The following is a 21716-nucleotide window of genomic DNA, read 5'->3' as shown; positions in this document are numbered from 1 at the left end:
ATTATAAACATTAACCCTTGTTATTTGTTATAACAGAAACACTACATGGTTGGCTACCAATTTAACAAAATAATTAACTGGGAAAAACAAAATTATAGAAATTACAGAAACTCTATCCAATAAAATTTGGACACACATTACCCTGAACAATAAATAAGAATAACAGTAGTCCAAAGTCATCAGTCCTCATCATAACCCACACCTTTTGTGTGTGTGTGTTTTTTTTTATCTTTCATGTTTGGCACACCATATGATGCAAGACCTGCTTTTTTAAGGAATTTACTCTTCCATTTCAACTTACATGCTAAGGTGCATTAATCACATGCTGTGCTATACCTAGGTTGTTACGTACTTTTCTTTTGTTCTTCTTTTAACTTTGATGCTGAGTCTTAGGTTTATGTTTATTATTTTAATACACAACAAATTTTATTGCCTACTGTGACTAATGTGTTGAGCCTAGGGTTTTGTTTAACTATTTACTATCCTGCATGTTTAACTTTTAAAACATTTAACAATTCCAAATGTTGATAAACCTATTTTTATTTCAAGTAAGTTCTTATTATTCATCTGAAATATGTATGGTCCTTTGCTGTTTACAGATAATTTCTATAGTAGCTTTAAGCAAGCTCTTACCATGTGACAGATATGCCACAGGAACTCTCCAAATGGACAGGAAACATGATCCTGTGCAGGTAACAAGGACAAACATACGCTGAGAGTGTACAGCTCAGCAGTTGAGTGGTTGAGTGGTTGAGTGGTAGCAGAATAAGAGAGATGTCTTATACATTCCTTCTGAGTTTGAGACCAGCGTGGTGACTGTTGTTGACAAGCCTGGTCAGGAGAAGGAAACCCCATTTACCATTGTACAGTACAATGCCCAAATGAAGGGAGTTGACTGCGGAGACCAAATGTTCACCTACTACCCAAGACCGTTTTGCCCATCTTATGGAAATATTGATCATAAATTCGCTGTCACTCTATAACATGGATTACAAACTAGAAATGAACTGATTGGAGCCTCCTTACCGCCATCACCAGAGCGAGCCCTACGTACACCACCTCGGAATACACTTAGCTTAGATGTAATGGCAACAGACAAATAAATTGCTGCAAGTTTTGTTCCAAGAAAGGAAGAGTGAAGAGAACGGTTTATGTGTGTTTTTCTTGCCAAGGAAGTCCACTCTGCCCAGTCAGATGCTTTGCCAGTTTCTATTAAAACTTCTAAAATTTAATGACTCTGAGGGAGGGGCAGGGTTGTAAATATATTGTACACATTTTTAGATAGTTCTTAATAGCAAATATAATTTTTCATCCATTACTAATAGTTTTTCAGGCCACTCAGAAAAATCAAATTTATGCCAAAAGCAGGCATCATGAAATCGGGAACTGTGATATCATATATACATGAAATAATGCAATGAAATACTGAATTATAATATAGCTACAGTGGGAATTGTAATATGATATAGCTGAATTATAATATGGCGTTGATTCAATGTGAATGTTGAACTTTGCTCGTTTACTTTCCTCTCAGGGCAGCATCTGGGATTCATTATGTGTAGAAAATTCAGTTAATCCACCATTCTTAGAGATCATGTCTAAAACTTCGTAGTGCACTCAATGAGAATGAGAATGAAACATCACTAGGTGTCTCTGTTGATGAAGCTTTCATTTTTAGCTTCTTCATCACTAACTTTTTTGGATCTCGTTAGACAAACATGACTTAAGAATCCAGGAGTCAAGTCTGTGACAACGTCTAATTCCAAATGCTACACTAAGAGGACATTCACATTTCTAACATAATTTATTAAAACAAAAATAAATGTTAGCCTCTAGTGCATGCTAACGTGTTAATGGCTTTTGTAAGGGGTTTTCAAATAAAATTAGCATGATCCCACAAACTGATAGTAATTACTTCAGGATTTTTACAAAAAAAGGTATACTGTAAAATATGAGTCTAATTCGTAACATATAGCCATGTTATTAAATACTAGATCAAAAAGCAAATGTGATATGTACGTTATTGAAGAAGTCTGAAAAGCTTTATTCTGGAGGTTCGTCAAGTACAAAAGCAGAGTGAGTTTTGTAAGTTATCTATCTTATACAGTCTATATAGGTATAGATTTCCAGAGTCATTGTTAATACGTTTTAAAAGTAAAATATCCCAATCTAAATGTACTGTACCAGCTTTCTCCTATTACATCGGTTGAACCGGTAATGAACAGTGTGTAATCAAAATGCCCATAATTTATAACAAAAATTAAATCAAAACCTCATCTTCCCAATGTCAACTTGTGTTGAAATAGAAAAGGCCTCCACTATCTCTAACATATAGCTTTCACTCACCACTGTTCTTGTGGGGTTAAGAATCATCCCAAAGATGACACGCGAGTTGACAGCATCCAAGTTCTCCATTGAGGCATCCGGGGGACAGTTGATAGACTGTTGACTGTAGCAACAGCCCAGTGAGTGGGTGATGTCGTCTGTAGTGGCCATCAGCTGACAGCAAACACACCACAGCTGGTACTGACTGCAGCCCCTGGACACATAGAGTTGTTGTTTAGCATGAAGAAGGAACAGAGAGTAAAAAGACAAGCTGGAGGAAAAAATAGCCAGGAAAAGTGATGCAACCAACATTTTAATACCTCCTAAACTAAATAGTTGAACAATTACTCTCTAAGTCCTGGAATTATCACATGATCATCTCACTTCATTAACAAAAGTTCTTACAATTACTTGGAAAACAAGTGATCATCCTGAAGTGAATTGATCAGTTCTTGAATTAACACATGGTCATCTCACTTCATTAACAAAAGTGATCATTCTGAATTGCCAAGAAGTGAGATCCATAAAAACGTAAAATATTACAGTTATTTAATATTACAACTTCTTTTATATAACATATCAGGCTGTGGATTTTGTGTAAGATTATAAAAATTCATCCAGTGCCACATTGTAATAGGAATCAGTAAATCTGGAAGCTGGAAGCTGTTGCACATAGTATAATATACTCTAGCAATATAATTATAGCATTAAACATAATGAGTAAATTACAAGAAAGAAGTTGCACAAATGGTATCCATCTGTGAGAGAAAATCTTACTAATCAACATTCTTAGTGTTAAAGTGATATTCTCTCTACAATAATATTGATGAAATCAGTACATTCTGTTGAGAATAAAAATGATAACCACATCTAACATACAGCTTCAGAGACTCCTGGAATACAAAACAATGTGTAATTTGCAATTACTGTTCTCAAAGTTGACCATTGCAGTGCTTAATGTGTGTTGTGTACCTTCCATGTGCATCTTTTAGGTTTATCCATGGAGGTTATTATTAATATATTAATCAGTCTAGGTTTATTTGTTAAATTTCTCGGCTAACCGAAAAATGAAACATTTTCTAACAGCTAAATTTCTTAAAGCAGCTGAAATTCATCAAGATGTAATTGTGAATTTTATGATGAAAACATTATGAATTACGGAATTTTACTAATTAGTTACATTTAGCCACACAAATGTTCATGACGGGAACGAGGTGGGTAATCTCAAACATTAATGAAGATTTTAAGTAGAAAGTTTATAAAAATTTGAAAGAGAGAAATAACATCATTATTTAGAAGATTTTTTACTATTCAAAAAGTGTTCTTTGTAAAATTGTGATAAAACGTACAAATTATCAAAATCTTTATTTATACTAGGTAACAAAAATGTAAACAAAACTTTTATTCAGTGCATTCAGTTTCCTTCAGTCGTACAGAAGGAAAGTGATGATTTTTTTATCATTGTCACAAAACATGTTCCACTTTGGTTTAAACTTGTTTCAACAAAGTCAGAGCAACAGTCCATGGAATGGTGTCATGTAACATTAACCAAAAAATTACGATCAACCAAAACTACTTCTTGAGAACCAGTGCAATTACGTTCTCTAGCCATCTATTGTATCTGGTTTTCTATTAAACCTGTCAAGAATAATCTAACTCTTAAGACCTTTTTAAAAAAGTTTTGCAAATATTTTACTATTCCTTGATTTTTTTTTTTTAACAATAATATACAAGTATAATTTAGTCATGTATTGGTTGGATTTTCATTGATACGCAACAGTTTTAAGTTTCCAAGTGGCCAGTGGTGTGTGCCAGAAAGTTTATACAAAGAAACATTGTACAAAGTATGTTGGACAATTCTTATAACCATTCTCAAATATAGGACAAGACAGTAAAAGGTTTAAAATTTTTGTTGAAAAAAACCTTATTGAGCATATAAAAAACTTAGTTTTGTAATATTAGGCATGTTTTTAAGTAATTACTGTTTTGATCTACAGAAGAATCTAGTAAACTTTTTGGAACAATTTTATTTTTACATGAAGGTCTACACAGGAAACACAAGAATGCACTTACTTGCAGAGGAGACTGGATGGTAGCCAAGCAGTGAGGCAGTGTACAACACTGAAGTCTGCACCTTTGCTAAGAGCAGCAATACGTAGCAAAGCTTTACTGAGGATTGGCAGCCAGAGGTTGTCAGGTCGAGTGGTAGGCAGTAACAACCGATCTTCACTGTCAAACGGTAGCAGATCATCAACAATCAGCCGTCGCCATTTGCCCTACACATTATAGCATAGTGAGAACAGCAATAGATAGGAAAGCTTCACCGAGGTTCGGAAGCTAGAGGTTGCCTAGGTCATGTGATAGGCAATAACATCCGACCTTCACTATCAAAGTGTAGCAGATCATCAACAGCTAGACGTCACGATTTGTCCTACACATTATAGCACAAATAGCAGCTATACACAAAGGTTTGCTCAGGCTCGGAAGCCAAAGGTTGCCAGGTCGAGTAGCAGGTAGTAACAGGCGACCTTCAGTGTCAAAGGGTAGCAGATCATCAACAGTGAACTGTCGCTATTTTCCCGACACATTTTAATACTGTGAGAGCAGTAATAGTAAAGCTTCACTAAGGTTCAGAATCCAGAGGTTTCCAGGTTGAGCAGATTATCAACAGTAAGGCATCGCTAATTTCCCTACACATTTAAACACTGTGAAAGCAGCAATACACAGGATGCTTTACTGAGGTTCAGAAGACCGAGGTTGCCAGGTCGAGTAGTGGGTAGTTAGTGGCTGACTTTGGCTGTCGAAGGGTAGCAGACCACCAACAGCTAAGCGTCGCTATTTTCTCTACACATTGTAACTCCATGGAGTGGTAATATTCAGCAATTTTTTGCTGAGGTTCAAAAGCCACAGGTTGCCAGGTCATGTGGTAGACAGTAAAAGCCAAATTTCACTGTTGAAGGGTAGCAGATCTTCAATAGTAATTTACGTTACACTTCATACAATAAGTCATAAATCAATAGAAACAAGTCACTCCTTGATTCTATACTTTATGTACAAACAGTAAAAATCTTATATTGTTATCTTCAACAACTTTTAATATAATTATAAAACAGCCTAAATTTTCCACTTTCAATGCTGGTAATTTCTCATGAAGTTACTCAAATGTTTTCTTTTTTTTGCCATCATAGAAGTTATCTTAAAGGCCTATGAATAAAACCACCTTAATAGCCAAATGTCTAGTGAAATTCAGGGATTTACAGTTTCAAATTTGCTCTAAAACTCTTAGTTATTGGACTGATTATTACGTTTGAATGTTATACTAGGTTGTACTTACTCTAGTGCTTCTGGATAAGTGTTCGTTTGTTTGGTGGGACAAACAGTTAGTACCAGATATCATGTAGTACTGCCACAGCGAATATGTTAAAAAAGGATATAATTTGGATTTCATGTAAATTGCAATTATATCCTTTTTTAACATATTCGCTGTGGCAGTACTATATATATATATATATATATATATTATAGGGAACCAAACATCATACCAACAAAAACATAAAATCCTAGGTGTAAAAGGAAAAAATTTAGATCACACTATGGAACTATTCGTTTCAAATAACCCAACAAAAGAAAAGGATCGCTACAATACGGTACATACCAGGTAAAAGAGGCGGACTAGGTACTTGCCACTCTTATTGTACTGAATGTTGTGGATCTGGGGACCGAGGCAGTACACGTGGTGCCAAGGTTTCCAAAGGGAACCCTCAGGAGCCACGAACTGCGACGATTGGAACTCCACAGGAAATGGTCGGTGGAATGCCTCTCTTTCCACACAAGCCACGCTTCCCATTATCACCCGCATTATCTGAAGCAAAAAGATTATTCTTCAAGTAATGTTTTTTAAATACCGTCAGTTTGATGCATTATGTTGCTTCAGTCATCAGGATTCATATCAATACAGATTTCCTATTTTGGTAAACTCAATCAAAAGAGATCAAAATTTTCAAAACAATTATATTTCATTATCACTGTTTCTAATTAGTTTAGTATTATATTACAATCCCATGGCTTCTTTCTCTCTTTAAAACTGTTATATTTCAAGTTTACAAAATCTTAATTTAGTATATATGTTAAATACAATAACATTTTAATAATTGATTATGAAAAGAAATCTTCAAAATCGTTTTCAGTGAAGAAACATGTTGTATAGAATTGAAAATGTCCAATACATCTCAATTATCATATTTTCAAGAAAGTTCTTTCTCCAGTTCCTATCTATTTTCATTTCTTATTTATAATATTTAAACTAGAAGGGAATATACAAACTGATGACTTGAAAATATTATTATTTTATAATATGTTGAAAATAGGTAATCTTACCTATGCCTATAGTTCTACACCTATTAAAATTAGGAATGCAATAGTAAATTATCTTAACTTAACCAAATCCTTAATAGCTCTAAGAACAAAATCTTGTGTAATCCCAAACAGTCTGAGCCACATACTGACTCAAGCCGGTGGCGTAACTAGAACTTGGCTTTTAGGGGGGGATAAATCTGATTGAAGTGCACAACACACTAGGGGAAACGGAATAAATCAAAATGTTTAAACAAATTAGATAGGCCTAATTCAAAGTAAACCATTTAACTAGTGTATTTCAAACAAGATATTTTTAAAATTAGGGCTTTTGGAGGGGGGTGTTCTATCCCTCCTAGTTACGCCACTGGCCTGAAGCCATTATGGTGACCAACCTTGTACTCCATGAGGTGCTTGTTGTGTGTGAGGAGGTCAAGAGGCAAAACATCAGGTTCCAGGACAAAACTATAAGATGGGGACATTGATGTGTGATGTGGACGTATCCAGGATGCCACAGGTATATCCTCCGGCATTTCCACTAGTCCTGCCGGGTCTTCATACAGCATTTCTCTCTCAATCTGATCACTCTGCAAATCACAGACAAATATAACCAATGCACGATTTCTATAACTCAAGGTGGTGAAACTTTAACCTCCCAGGGCTCTGGAGGGTACAAATGAAGAAATAGGAGTCCTGAAAATATGAGATTTCAAAATAGCATTTCTATGTTTTTCTGAGGTGCAACAGAAATTTCTATGTGCAAGCTAAGTACTTGCTTTCCCATAAAGAGTAATCCAACCTTATTTCAAAAAATGTCATAAAGCCTTTCTCATATCTGTTTCTTAGTTTTCAATAATTACAAAAAACGTCTATGTTAAGTAACAATAGAAAATCTTAGTAGAGTAGTGGTGCCGTGGCTCTTGGTACCCAAGGTGGTACTTTGCCTCGCCAATACACTGCCTCCAGATCTCTCTATCCATTGCCTCTTCTTCCCTTCTTCCCAGTTTTCTTATGTCTCTTCTGATCTGGTCTCGCCATCTCAACTTGGGCCTTCCTGGTGGTCTTCTGCCCTCCGATTTGTTTACAAGGAACGTTCTTGACTAAGGAGTTGTCCTCCTTCCTTAGTAAATGGCCAGCCCATCTCATTCTCCTACTTCTCACCTCGGCCACTATGTCTGGGTCCATATATAGTTGCCTCAACTCTACATTATGTTTTATCCTCCACTCTCCATCTTCAAGGGTTGGCCCATAGATTTTTCTTAATAATTTGTTCTCAAATACTATCAAACGTTTTTCTGTTTTTTTACTTAACACCCAGTTTTCTGAGCCATATAACAGAACTGGTCTTATAATGGTTTTATATATACGGAGTTTGGTTTTGTGTGATAGTAGTCGAGAGCTTAATAGCTTGTGGCATGCTGATAAACTTCTGTGTGCTGCATTTATCCTTTATTGTATTTCCATGTCTTCTTCATTATTATTCATCAGCATTACTCCCAAATAAGTGAAGTTGTTTACTTTTTCAAATTTGTGCCCTTCTATTTCTATATTATTTTCATTGTTTATTTGGGTTGTTCTCCCACACTCCATTATTTTGGTTTTCTCTTCATTTATGCTTAAACCAACTTTTTGTGTATGGTTTAGGAGTTTTGCGACCAGCACTTTCAGCTCTTATTTACTCTTCGCTATAATTGCAACATCATTCGCAAATACAAGTACAGTACATTTATTTTGGTCCCTATTGTATAATTCCAGCTTCTGTTTGTCTTACTTCTTGTAATGCTTCCTCTAAAGCTAAATTAAATAGCAATGGGGACAATCCATCCCCCTGTCTTACGCCTGTGTGAAATAGTAAATAGAAAATCTTACTCATACAAAATTAAAAATAAGTTAAATTCTTGTGAATTAATTGATTAACAGTAAGTTGCTATTTAAAAGGTTTTGTTACTCAAATTTTCATTTACAACCAAAGACTTAGGCTACACTGGTTCTTTGTCAAATTTGTTTTTTAATGAGTACAGTTAGTAAACAAGATGGAGAATTTATTAGATGGAAACATTACAGAAACTGAAAAAAAGTTTTAATGTTTAATTTAAAATTTGAGTTGCACTATAAAAGGATTAAAACTTTATGAATCCTGAAATGTGTTTGATTAAATTTCCGTACAGTAAGAGTTTTCAGGAGTGGTTGATTGTGTTGCCTAACAAAATATTATAAGCATGCATGGTCTGAAAGTAAATTATAAACATAATTGTTAAAATCATCTTGTAGACAATTTTAGTTGAAATTTATATAAAGTCAAAGTATTCTTCCTTACGATTAAGTGTTCAAAATGGGGGATGTTGGCAAATACAGTCTGTCTCACCACTTGTATCTTCTATACCACAGAGAGGTTTGATCCTTACAAAAAAGAAAACAACGAAACAACTATGTTACTGTGTACATTAAATTGGGAAAAGGTTTAATTGATTTTAAAAACTTAGGGAATAATTTACTGGAGATGGTACCCAAAATTAGCAAACACTGTCTCCTCCTGCCTTCCTTGGTTGGAGTTGGAAGAGGTGTGATGATTTAGGAAATGGTAAAATAATTCATTATTTCATCAATAAAGTCAGGTCATTCTGTCACCTCTAGAACTAGAAATCAAGAACTGAATAAAGGTATTAATACAATGCTATTTAGTGATGTCAATTTAGTTTCTAATTACTATACCATAAAAGAGTGTGTGTACTATTCAATACAATGAAATATCATAATTTGCATATCATCTAAAATGCATTAAATTAGTTAATAAGAATTCAATTGGTATACAAGTGTGCATGTAAAAAACCTTTAACACTGTACAACTTGCCAGCCATGCAGCATCACTAAAAATAATTGAGAATAGAAAAAGGAAGGCAGTCTATCTTTCTAGGATGACAGTAAATTGTGAGGGTAGTTTCACCATTATTTACAGACAGCCAGTAGAGTTGAAAACTCCATAGGTCACTCATCATTTACACATCCTTCTTTGCTCTCCATTTGGGTATTCCAAATGCCACATATCTCTTTTATTAAAAAATTTAATCAGGCAACATTCTCCTCACGCACTACTGAAGATTAGTTTTAACTGTGAGAAAGTACCCCACTACAAAGTCAAATTAAAATAAAATGTAAATATTGGTAAATGTAATTTGTGATAAACTCTTTATGGAACCTTTGAGAGGAGAGCACTTTAATGGGGCATCAAAACAGGAATTAAAAGTGGTTATCCAGAAAATGTCCCCTACTGCTCAGAAAAAAGAGCAGTACAAGAGTCCTGAATCCTCTCCAGAGACCCTTAAGGTTAAGTGCTGCAGAGGTGACAGACAAGGATGGCCACGACACCAGGACTCCACTGAATGTGGTGCCTCAAGGTATTAGGTCCAATAGTAGAAAAGTGGTTGTATTTAACAAAGCATTAGGGGCCTGCATAACTACTGTTAAATATTTGCAGTCTATGCAATGGAAAGGTCTGAGGGAAGCTTTGAAGTTGATTATCACAGTTACTGCCAAGAGAACTCTTAACAAAGTGCAGGGTTTGTTCAATCGTTTCATTATGAAATCTTGGCCAGGATAGGTGAGTACAGTCGGACTCTAGTGACAGAAAAAATCTGGATTGTCACAGTTATTGGCACGAGGACTCTCAATGATGTGCAGTGGTTGCTCATTCATGTCATGATGAAATTTTGGACTGGATGGGTGAGTACAGTCAGACTTTAATGACAGAGAATACCAAAATCATCCATGTCACTAGGCGAGGGTGGACAAGTCATCCAAGTCCGAGCAGATTGAAAAGACTCCAATAAAGTATGTTGGCATGAAGCCTAACATGAACCTCACATACTGTGAGTGGATTTCTGATATGACAACCCAGAAAACTCATATTTTCTTTATAGTACATTTTCTTTAAATGTTAAAAAATTATCTACAATGGCTGCTCAGAAAATTAACTTAATAAGAACGTGTTAACTAAACTTTTTCAGTGTAACAAAATTAACAAGAACTAATCAACCTATCTAATTCTACTCTTTCAGAAATATAAAAATCTCATAAATTATTAAAAAAAAAACGAAGTTATTTATTTCAGGAGTTACATTTGGAATTTAATCTTATCTTGAGACAATATTTTATGTTATCTAAATTATCCATCTGCTCTCCTATGATGAAAAATAAACAATCTTAAATTTTGAATTTTGTATGAAACTAATTAATAATGTTTATTTCTGGTTGTACACCATGCATAATGGCTTACCTTTTACTACCTTACTCATCAAAATAGAAACTGTTAAATATTTTACTAGAGGTATATAAAAATATACTTTACCAGTTCTTCCAAACTTATACATTGATATCAACATCTAAAAAGTAATTTTAACAGTATATTCTGGATACTTAAATATTTACAGAAATGAATTTTCTTCTAAAAATTATTCTATTGTGTCATATTTTAAAGATGGCAAATTAAGATAATTTATAGCGAACACCAATGGAACTTTTCAATATCTGCTAGTACAGCTTTTTAATATTACTGTGGCAAGATATTCAACCTGCATATTTTAAACTTTGAATATGAAACCTACAAACAAACCTCTGCCAAGCTGCGAAGTCGGGATCGACGGCTGGTAGTTGAATATGATCCATTGAAGGACTTTTTAGGAGGTTTGGTTCCAGCCCAAGACACAGTTTTGATGAAGGCATCATTCCACTCAGGCCAAGGTGGAGTGTGAGATTCAGGCCCTCCTTCTCCTTCTACACCCACTGGAACCTTCGCCCCTACCTTGACAGTGCTCGTGTTTGCCATTGTTCTGCGTAAAATTCAGCCCATTATACAACCTAAGGTTTGGAGTAAATAGGGATTATCCAAAAACTTTATTTTGCACTATGGCTAAAATCTTCAAAATGCAGTCTGTCTTTTTTTATCTCTCGTTACAGATGGCACCTAGATGTTACACTTCTACTAGAGGAACTTTTAGCTAATAACCAATAATAACAAGAAATTATGTCAAGACTATGAATAATCTAGCTATAAATTCTTGTCCTTTATGTTAAAAACACTGTATTCTAAGGACAATTGTATTAAGGGAGCACCAAAGGGTTAATTCTTACTGTAAACTAGCAATCACAGTGGTATTTATTCAATACTGGATTTTCTGCTAAGTATAGTAACAGATGTCTACTCCAATCAATAGCTGATGTTTCCTGGAAAAATGTTATTTTTGCAAAAGTTTTTTAATCATAAAATTTAAAAGCCATTCATTATTAGCTCTGTAACAGTATCTATTTCGATTCCAAAAGTTCAGTTAAAAATCTACTTTGTAAAGAATTTGAATACAAGAGAGATTCACATTTAATCTGTTTTGGGGAGTTCAATAAGCTTAACAGTTGTAATGTGTTGAATTTCTAATCACAATGTCAATATTTTTGCATAACACCCAAAACCTTTCTTTTAGAAAGGCCTATTGATAGTATAAGGGTGCTCCATAATTTATGCAACTATGTTTTACATTATGTAAAGGGTGATTCAAAAAGAGCGCCGGTTTTTGATATATCAAATTAAGAGATTTATTTGAATGAAAATGTGATATCAAATACATAAATATGTTCATATAACCTTCCGATTTCATGTATGAAAAATAATGTCATGCATTTGTCCTCTTCTGCTACGCTGGCACGCAACAACACTGTCCATGAAATTAGCCATGCTGCACGACAAGTTTCCACTTCAATTTGGCCGACAACCCGTCGAATTTCCACCTTCAACTCATTGAAGAATTGGGTTTATTGGCATAAACTGATGGCTTTAGATAACCCCAAAGATGAAAGTCACAAGGTGTTAAGTCACACGACCTTGGTGGCCATTGATGGTCGGAATTACGAGAAATGACGCGATGCTGAAAGCGGTCACGGAGCAACACAATTGTTTCACGGGCAGCGTGGCAGGTGGCACCATCCTGCTGAAACCACAACTGGTTAATGCCTATGTTATCCAAATGAGGCCACAAAAACTCCCTAATCATCGTACGGTGTCGGTCTCCATTCACTGTCACAGCTTGCCCTTCCTGATCTTCAAAAAAATAAGGGCCGATGACGCCACCCGACCAAAAGCCGCACCAAACTGTCACTCTTTGTGGATACATTTCCCTTTCGTTAATCATGCAAGGGTTTTCTGAACCCCAGATACGGCAGTTCTGTTTATTAACAAATCCATTCAATTGGAAGTGCGCTTCATCACTGAAGATGATATTCATTGCGAAGTTTTCTTCCTCCTGCGAATTTCTCAATACCCAATCAACAAACTGTCGTCTCTTCGGGAGATCTGCCACTTTCAATTGTTGCATCAGCTGAATTTTATACGGGTGATATTTGAGATCGTACCGAAAAATTCTCCGTACAGAAAAACATCTTAAACCCAATTGTTGAGAACGGCAACGTATTGATTTCGCTGGGCTAACAGCCACTCTGTCACGAACCACCTCAATGTTCTGTTCAGTTCGGGCACAGCGATGACGTCCAGAACTTTTGAGGTCGACTGTTGAACCCGTTTCTTGAAACTTTTTCATGATTCTGCGAACTTTTGATTCATTCGGTGTTTTATTACGACCTAGAGTACCTCGAAGTCGCCTAACAGTAGCCGCATAACTCTCTCCACTCTGATAAAACGTTTTCACTATTAACACTCGTTGCGCACAAGTAAACTTCCCCATGGTTTAGACACAGAATACACTAATGAGAGAAATATCAGATGCGTCAACAATCGGAATCAAGGTCAAACATTGCTGCCAACCCATAAAATAAAATTTACCGGTCTTTTCAAAAGCGCCGCTCTTTTTGAATCACCCATTATTAAAACACAAACTTCAGATATTTATGAGGCAAAATTCCATTTTTTCAGGGAAATATGTTTTTGGAAAAAATTTTGATTATTTCACAAAAACATGGTTTTTTAAGTAATAATATTTACAATTTGTTTTACATGAAAGATGGTCTATGAGAATTTTCATGTGAAACATTATGCAAAATTTGAGAAAAAGTGCCTATAGGTTTCAATAAAATCATGTATATTTATTTAAATGTTATACTAACAGAAAAATATTTGATGAAAATACCTACGTGATATCAGGAGACCCTTAAAAATCTTTGACACAACTATAATAAATAGTAGTTTTTCTCCGAAATACTAATAATTTTAAAAATAAGTAAAACATTTGCCAACACTAGATTATTAAGTGATTATATTAGTTAAAGATTCAACAAAAGGTTCAATGAAACAAAACGAATCAATTGAAAATATTTATTTGTACTATGAACAATCATGGTGCATAAATAATGTCAACACTTTTAAATACAACTTAAATCAATATCTAACCTATTTAAAACTATTTATCTATCTAAAATTTTATTCCATTAATAAAATTAAATATTGTTTGTTTCTTTTTGAATGCATTATAGTTATCTATCGAGTAATGAATTCAGGTACATTTTCAGGAATCTGGTTCCACTGCAAGTAGTTTTCTTTTTTAACCTTATGATACATATAGTCAATACACTGTTAAAAGAACTAACTAAACTAACTTTTCCTGTGTCATAATAATTTAAATGTATAAATGATTAATACTAATGACATTTAACAAATATTATATTAATAAAGGACCATAAATAGTTGTCTTTGTAAGATTGAACTAAATTTATTCATTAATGTAAAAAAACAAAATATTTTCTCCCTTTACAGAAACAAATGTTTTAACACACCAGTTGTTTTTTTAAACAAATATGAAATCCTTGATCTGTGTGAAGAAAAATAAACTAAATATTAGTATATTGTACTATCACTAGTATAAAGGAATACAACATTTTCCAATATATTTTTTTATTTTCTGCAAGACCTTTCTGAATCAAAGATTCCATCATCAGGCACTTCACAAATTATCAAATGTTTACATTTTGTAAACAATGTAAATTAAAAAATGAAAACATTTGATAATTTGTGAAGTGCCTGATGATGGAATCTTTGATTCAGAAAGGCCTTGCACAAAATAAAAAAAAATTATATTGGAAAATGTTGTATTCGTTTATACTAGTGATAGTACAATAAACCTTTTTTCCAATGCTCCAAGATTCTACATTAAATATTAGTAGGTCATTCACAGCCCACTAAGTTCCCAAATCACAGAAATGTATCTAGAGAACTGTTAATCTACTTAACATTAACACATGTTATTTTCAGAGCAGTACCCCCATATGACTGTCCACTTCTAGTTGGTTTATATCTGTTCAATAAAACTTACACGGGGTACAGCTAAAACTAAATCAAATGTCCGGGCAATTCAGTGAATGTCTGACTGCTTAGATGTGGATGAATGAATGGTTTAGCTTACTGTGAATGATGATGATTTGGAGTAAATTAAGCTCCTATAGTCTGAAAGAAAATTTGGTACGCCTAAACATGGGAATTCATTGCCCATTTACCAACATCAACCTATGTGGGCTAGACCCTATTCTCTGTTCTTGTGAAAAATGACAAAGGATGAGCTAAAGACCGCCCTCGATCCTTCAGTTTCTGCTTCATAATCTCACCAGGAGAAGAGCACAATCTGTTACTAATTATCCTGAATTTCCTGCTACTCGGGAAGCAGCGAAAAAGACCTTATTATGTTTAGCACATAGTTACCCTACAGAACACACGAAACATGACCTGTTATATACTTTGGGTGATAAACTCTTAGTTAAGGAACACAGGAAAACAAATTCAAAACTAATTTATACATTTAAAATTATTCAAAAATATTGCTTAAAATCGATAGGCAGTTGTTTGTTACAATTAATAAATCACAGTAATAGTCTCTGGAGATTTTATTCATGTTCATCACATTCATTCAAGCTAGCTTCTTTTAGTTCATTAAGTTTCTTGATAAGCAAATTTCCAAAAGACTGATTATAACTCGGACTGACAGAACTTAGAAAAGCATATGGGGTCTCGTAGAACACTTGGTTAGTTTGATCTAAGGAAACATTATCATGGACCTTTCCAACCAAGGAAAACCCAGAAGGGCCCAGTAACACACACAAGTCCTGGCCTTCCAACGTTGTGATGTTCAAGCAGATCCCTTTGCTGGCTGGAACCACTGAAGACACTCGGATGTCTTTGACGTGAGGTTTGATGTCTTTAATAACGGCAACAGCTTCAGCATCCCAATCTTGGTCCTCTTCCATTTTTCACTGTCACAAGATCAGGTGTTAATACATTTTCGCAGGTAACACATTTATGTTTAAGTACAGACAAATTTTTTATTTACATGCTTAAAAAGGTACATGTGGCACTTTGCAACCTCCTACATAGACTAAATTTTCGGCAAATCGTACAGTACTTGTAATATACGGTACTGTTTATTGACAGTTTTTATTTGTAGGTAAGTTAAAGTAATATATTGTGAGAGAAAGTTAGTCAAACTAATTACACGATTTTTTTAAGATTTCCTTTAGAAGGAAAATAAAAAATAATGAAAAGTAAACATGACAAAATTGCTTTCACCCGACCATCTTGTGCCCAGGAAGCAGGTACGACCTCTCACACGTACCTCCTTCAATAGTGTTCATCAGATTATTCAAAAATAGTCACTGGTGATAAGTGCAGATACCATTTTATGACAAGGCAACTCGAGAAGAGTGTCACATATAGATGTTTGGAGACATGCCATCTCCCACAATGGTCAAGAAACAACAATTAGCAAAGAAAATACAGTGTAAAAGATACGGATTTGCAATATTGTACTTTTCTAATAAAGACCTTTAATTTGATGTACTACTTGACCTATACTCTCATTTAAGATTTCCTTCTGACTTCTTCCGGTTCATTCCCCTGACATGAGAAAAAAAATGGTAGTTACTTCAAAAAGTAGATTTACAGATGCAGTAATCATGTACCAAGTTTTATTGCTAAAATTGTAATGTACGAGATTCTTCTTGTTATGGTAATTTATTATAACTCTAATTGTGTACGATTTTTACATATCGAAGTTGGATAATACATTGAGGGGAGACTAAAATAAGCGGCCTACACTCGTTACTCGATTGCTATTATCGAACAATTTGATACATTAACCAACTGAGATGTAGCCTATGTAAAAATTGTACAAAATAAGAGTTATAATAAATTACCGTAACAAGAAGAATCTCGTACATTAAAAATTTTAAATACACAAATTTTACAATAACATTCTAAAACAACAAAACCAACTATGGCCTAGACTTAAATATCAAAGAAACCTTGCAATATTTGTAACTTGCCCAGCTTGATATCAATAAGTAACTGCTTTAATGAAATGGAGGAATCCCCATGTGTTACCAGGAGCCAAACCAAAATGTTAAAGCCATTTAAACAAATCTCGTCACTTGTGAGCATATTTTCCTCATATTCATCGCCATTTCAAAGTCTTAAAATATTAGTTACTTGTTGTTTATTGTTTACATTAAAATTACTATAACCAATAAGTTGTAATCATATGATAAGTTAAATAGATTGTAATATCGAATTATCCCTAGGATAAAAACAACTGAACCATTCGATAATAGCAATCGAATAATGAGTGTAGGCCACTTGTTAAAGTTTACCCTATATCGAATTGTTTGATAATAGCAATCGAATAAGGAGTGTAGGCCACTTATTAAAATCTCCCCATTTCATATCTTTTCTAATATTACATTTGGAGGTTTTGCTATTACCAAAGAATAGTGTTGTATGTTATGTATAGATAAATTGTATGAAAAAATAAAATAAAATAGGCTGTAATATAGTAAGCGGCTACCACCACAATCAAACTAGGATACCAAATTATCAATTAGAAATACCTAAGCTATTCAAATAACAAAACACATTCTTATTATAGTTACTTACAATTTATTATGGCCAACTCTTTTTAATGTAATTGAATAACAATATTGTTCCAAATTAATTCAAACAAAGTAAAATTATTTGTATTGTGTTTGAGTAATGGCTGCAAGTACAGTGGTGATGTACATGTATTATTTGTGTCACAAGCTATCAGACATGTTTATTCTTCAAAATAGTAAAAAAGTAACTAAAATATTTCACTGTTATGTTTGTTACTATTATTAAGTCACATAGCCTAGATAGTTTGTTATTCATAATTAAATTATTGCTTTTTTTATATATTTAAGAAAAACAGCTGAATTATACTGTAATTTGATTTTGAACTATATATATATATATCGTATGGGGGACAAAGGCAGCTATCCATAAATAAATAAATTAAAAATTACAATTATTAAAAAGTACGTAAGAACAAAGTTCTTGAGTCATAAATTAAAAATAATATTAAAATCTCCCGTCACAAAGCTAAATCCAAATTACTGAGCCAGTTTAGAGACCCATCCTCTAAACCACTCAGACCAGCCAGACCACCAGAAAACAATCGCAAAGGGCAGTCGTTTACAATGTGCTCAATTGTCTGAGAGTTTGCGCCACAATCACACGTCTGGTCGTCAGTAATACCCCACTTGAATTTCCAGTGATTGCTTCTCCCAACCCCAGTTCGAAAACGATTCAATAAAACCCATTCCTTTCGAGGAATTTCCAAGCCACCCGCTGCTTTCGTAGGATCGGATATCAAGAACTTGTTCCGTCCATCGAATGATTCCCAGGATGACGCCCAGTTAGCATTAGGCGTAAAGTTCTCCTCTATCAACTGGGATGCTGTTCGTAGTGATGGCTTGCGTGATTTGAGCCGGCTATCTTGCTGAGGAAGGTCGCGCGTAACGGGCAATTCGGGATTGGACACGATCTTATTGAACTCTCTCAGAAGAGCCTCTTTGCGTCTAATCTCAGGTGGTGCTATATTGCTCAGCATTTTTGAACTATACCTTCAACTTAATTCGGTTTACCATTATGGTTTCAGTAGTTTAGATAATCATGAATATCGATGATTCGATTGTGGTGGTGGCCGCATATTATATGTAGCCAATAAATATATTAAAGTTAAAATTATAGTGTATCTAGGAGTATATATTTTAATTTGAAATGTAGACCTATTGTAGATACAAGATTAGTCACACATTTTAATGTTAGTTCATGCTAAATTATATTTGCGTGGTTTATGTATCTTCTAAACCTAATTACAAGTAATTCTAAGCAACCCTTTTTATCTGGTTACAAATTTGCTGCTAGGCTATTCAAAATTTGTCAAATTCAGCAACTTTTCAAAATTGTTGTAGTCTAGTCACGTCTAATATCAAAAGATCCCTAACAAATGTGGTGAAACCCATGAATGGTGTAACCAGTTAGTTAGTTAGCATTTAATTCAAAATAGACTAAATATACTCACATATTATATTACTATACCACGAACGTTTATAAAAGAAATAGATAAAGAGATACTCACGATGTCTATTAATATATGACTGACAATTATATTAACAAAACAAAAACAACTCAGGTTGTCGTCTGCACGGCCAGTGATTGTAAACAATCACCATCTGGAAATCATATGGTGTTGCCCATAGATTGATTAACCAGCAATGTTACATACTACCCTGTAACGTTTCATAATTAATTGTAATAACAATTAATTATACTAAACAGTGATTATTGTGGATGATCAATTAATTAACTGCTCTGGCTAGGAATTATTTATCCCTACTATAGCTAGTCTCAAATATAATAATCTAGGAGCAGAGAGCCAATTTGCATTGTATGACACACAACCTGGTTTTTCTTCAACTGGATAGTGAAATTTTCCCTGAGAAAGAAATTATCGTAAGCCACGTAACTTTTGTCGGAGGTCAAAATATGAGGGTATTAAAAGGGTTAAAATATGGAAATGATAATTATCCCACGAACTATATTTTTTCTAGATATACACACTTAAAACTAACAGTCAGAAATATTAAAAAATTGTTTTAGTCCTCCTCCGTAGACTAATGAATGTAGTCTCTCTAATTGAGAAATCACGGGTTCAAATACCAGGGAGGTCCTATCATGTATAGGCACGATAATTATTGTACTATGCTAATAAAACTGTACATCGAAGCCGGCATAGCTAACGCTGAGGCTTAAAAGAGAGGAAGAAAAAACTTCAGGACTCTTTCAGCTATAACTCAACCATAAGTTCGTTGCAGTATTGATATTTTCTGGTATAAATTAATGTATCACTAAAAGATTTTACTCAAAATTTGCATGAGTAATTTGGAAATGTAATGTAACTTATACTGTGATCAGTGTTTCCTTCGATTTTGTATGAAAATTAAATTTCAAACTTATGAACATTTTCATCAGCTAAAGTCGCGTGAATCAACACTGTAGATACGGACGATGTACTGCCAGAGTTATGAAATATTATTGTAATTATTATATATTTTGATACTTTTATAAGTTTTTTATAAATATTTAATATTTATTTATTATTGTTGATTGCAGTTTTTATGTGTGAAATCTTATGACCTATACTAGCAGCTCCATGTACTATATAAAATCTTGAGAATAATTTTAAATTAGGTAACAGATTTTAAGTCGATTCACTCTGCTATGTTAGATAAGTGATCATAACACTTGTAATTAGACGGATTTCTGCATATGTAGTATGAAATAAACAAATGTTGAATCAGGCTCAACTAATCTTGAACAGTTCAGTCTGTTTATCTAGTTATCTGAAGGTGACTAAGGTAACTAAGTGGTAACTAACTTATGGGTCTAAAGGTTATGTGTTTTTATTTATGTAAAGTCTTGTAAATAATTTTACACAAACAGATTGTCATTGTTTGTTGAGACGGTTGGTTCACCCTATATATTATATGGTTATCAAGTCGTCTGGAAACAGCAACTGCTGGTCTTTCCGATTTGATGTCTTCGTTTGCATTTATCGGCGAAGAAACTTTGCTAGAAGTGAACTTTCCACTTGATTCGGCAGTCTGTGGTACTAACTCACTGACTACTGTCATATAATCTGGCTTCAGTTGACATAGCTGGTTCTGGAACACGGGGTCTCATGCCTCGACTTTTTATCAATTTACCCCTTTTCAATAAGTCATCTTCAAACCTCTTCTTGTACCAAACCTCTTTACTAACAGCAAGGTCTCCTGTTTAAACCACATTCTTGTTGTATGTTTCTGTTGGGTCCTGTATTTAGCCAATCTTTCCTGAACATCTGCTGGATTCACAATTTCTTGATTTGCTCTGTTGTTTGGTAATAGGCATCTTTATCAAGGACACATCATTCTTTGTGCTGGGTTGAAGTTGGTCTTGTTGGGTGGGTTTTTTACAGCAGTAACATTTTGAAGAAGTTAATGTTTTCTTCTGTTGCCTTCTTTATATTATTATTTGCCAGTCTCACATACACCTTAGCCTTTCCGTTGCTTTACGGATAGTTTGGTCTGTTTGTGATGTGTTCAAGCTCTCAATCTTAAGCAAATTGTTTGAACTCCCGCGCTGAAAAGTTGGTTGCGTTGTCTGTGAGCACTGTTACAGGGAACTCATATCTACTGAAGTTCCTTTTGCGTGCCAGAATGGATGTTTTTGGTGTGAGGTAAGTTAATTCAATTTTTTTTTAATCCAAGTTAGTGGTCAACTGGTATCAGAAAGTAACAAAATCTTTCAAAGCTCTTCATCTCAAACACGTCCACGCTGATTCTTTCATAAGGACGAGTAAGCAGCTCATGAGATTTCATTTCTATTGATCGTTAATTTTCAGCAAACTTAGCACAGACCACACCTTCAATTTCAGATAACATGGTTGGCCGAAACACTGCTTCTTTAGCAACCAATTATGTTGACTCTATGCCTAAATTACCATTATGAATTTTATGCAAAAACTTTTTTCTTAGCATTTTAGGAATCAAGATTTAGTTACCTTTCAGAGCACAATCCATTCTGTAATTCTAGAAACTTGTTAAGCTTTGTGGAACCCTCCTCTTATCCTGGGCCAGCCAACTGAGATATGTTTGATCAAATTCTGGATCTGCTTATATATAATTTATATAAGCGTAAACTGCCAGCTTACTACTCTCTT

The 21716-nt window shown here is 34.2% G+C and overlaps 2 protein-coding genes across 4 annotated transcripts in view; both read right to left on the bottom strand.

The window, feature by feature from the left end:
* Positions 1–11500, bottom strand: part of LOC124363950 — a 39086-nt gene extending 27586 nt beyond the window's left edge. The window contains exons 1-5 of the mRNA XM_046819221.1: positions 11288–11500; positions 7074–7265; positions 5981–6187; positions 4399–4601; positions 2347–2539 (exon numbers count right to left, since the gene is read on the bottom strand). Coding sequence (XP_046675177.1) covers positions 2347–2539; positions 4399–4601; positions 5981–6187; positions 7074–7265; positions 11288–11500 — 1008 coding nt within the window. The remainder of the gene's footprint in view (positions 1–2346; positions 2540–4398; positions 4602–5980; positions 6188–7073; positions 7266–11287) is intronic.
* A 3196-nt stretch (positions 11501–14696) lies between these two features.
* On the bottom strand, positions 14697–19224 carry LOC124363054 (GSK3-beta interaction protein). Of its 3 annotated transcripts, none has more exons than XM_046818129.1 (2): positions 19095–19224; positions 14697–15915 (listed from the first exon to the last, which is right to left on the bottom strand). In XM_046818129.1, the coding sequence occupies exon 2, from the start codon at positions 15907–15909 to the stop codon at positions 15550–15552; it is 360 nt and encodes a 119-aa protein (XP_046674085.1). In that variant the 5' UTR covers positions 15910–15915; positions 19095–19224; the 3' UTR covers positions 14697–15549. The 3 variants fall into 3 exon arrangements, with proteins under 3 accessions (XP_046674085.1, XP_046674086.1, XP_046674087.1); XM_046818130.1 differs by having other exon boundaries at positions 19038–19167; XM_046818131.1 differs by lacking the exon at positions 19095–19224 and adding an exon at positions 16275–16568.
* Positions 19225–21716: the final 2492 nt, after the last annotated feature.

Source organism: Homalodisca vitripennis, chromosome 5, assembly GCF_021130785.1.
Source record: "Homalodisca vitripennis isolate AUS2020 chromosome 5, UT_GWSS_2.1, whole genome shotgun sequence".
NCBI classification, from domain to species: domain Eukaryota; kingdom Metazoa; phylum Arthropoda; class Insecta; order Hemiptera; family Cicadellidae; genus Homalodisca; species Homalodisca vitripennis.
Note: the sequence above shows the minus strand (reverse complement) of the source record. Positions and strands in the feature narration are given on the sequence as shown.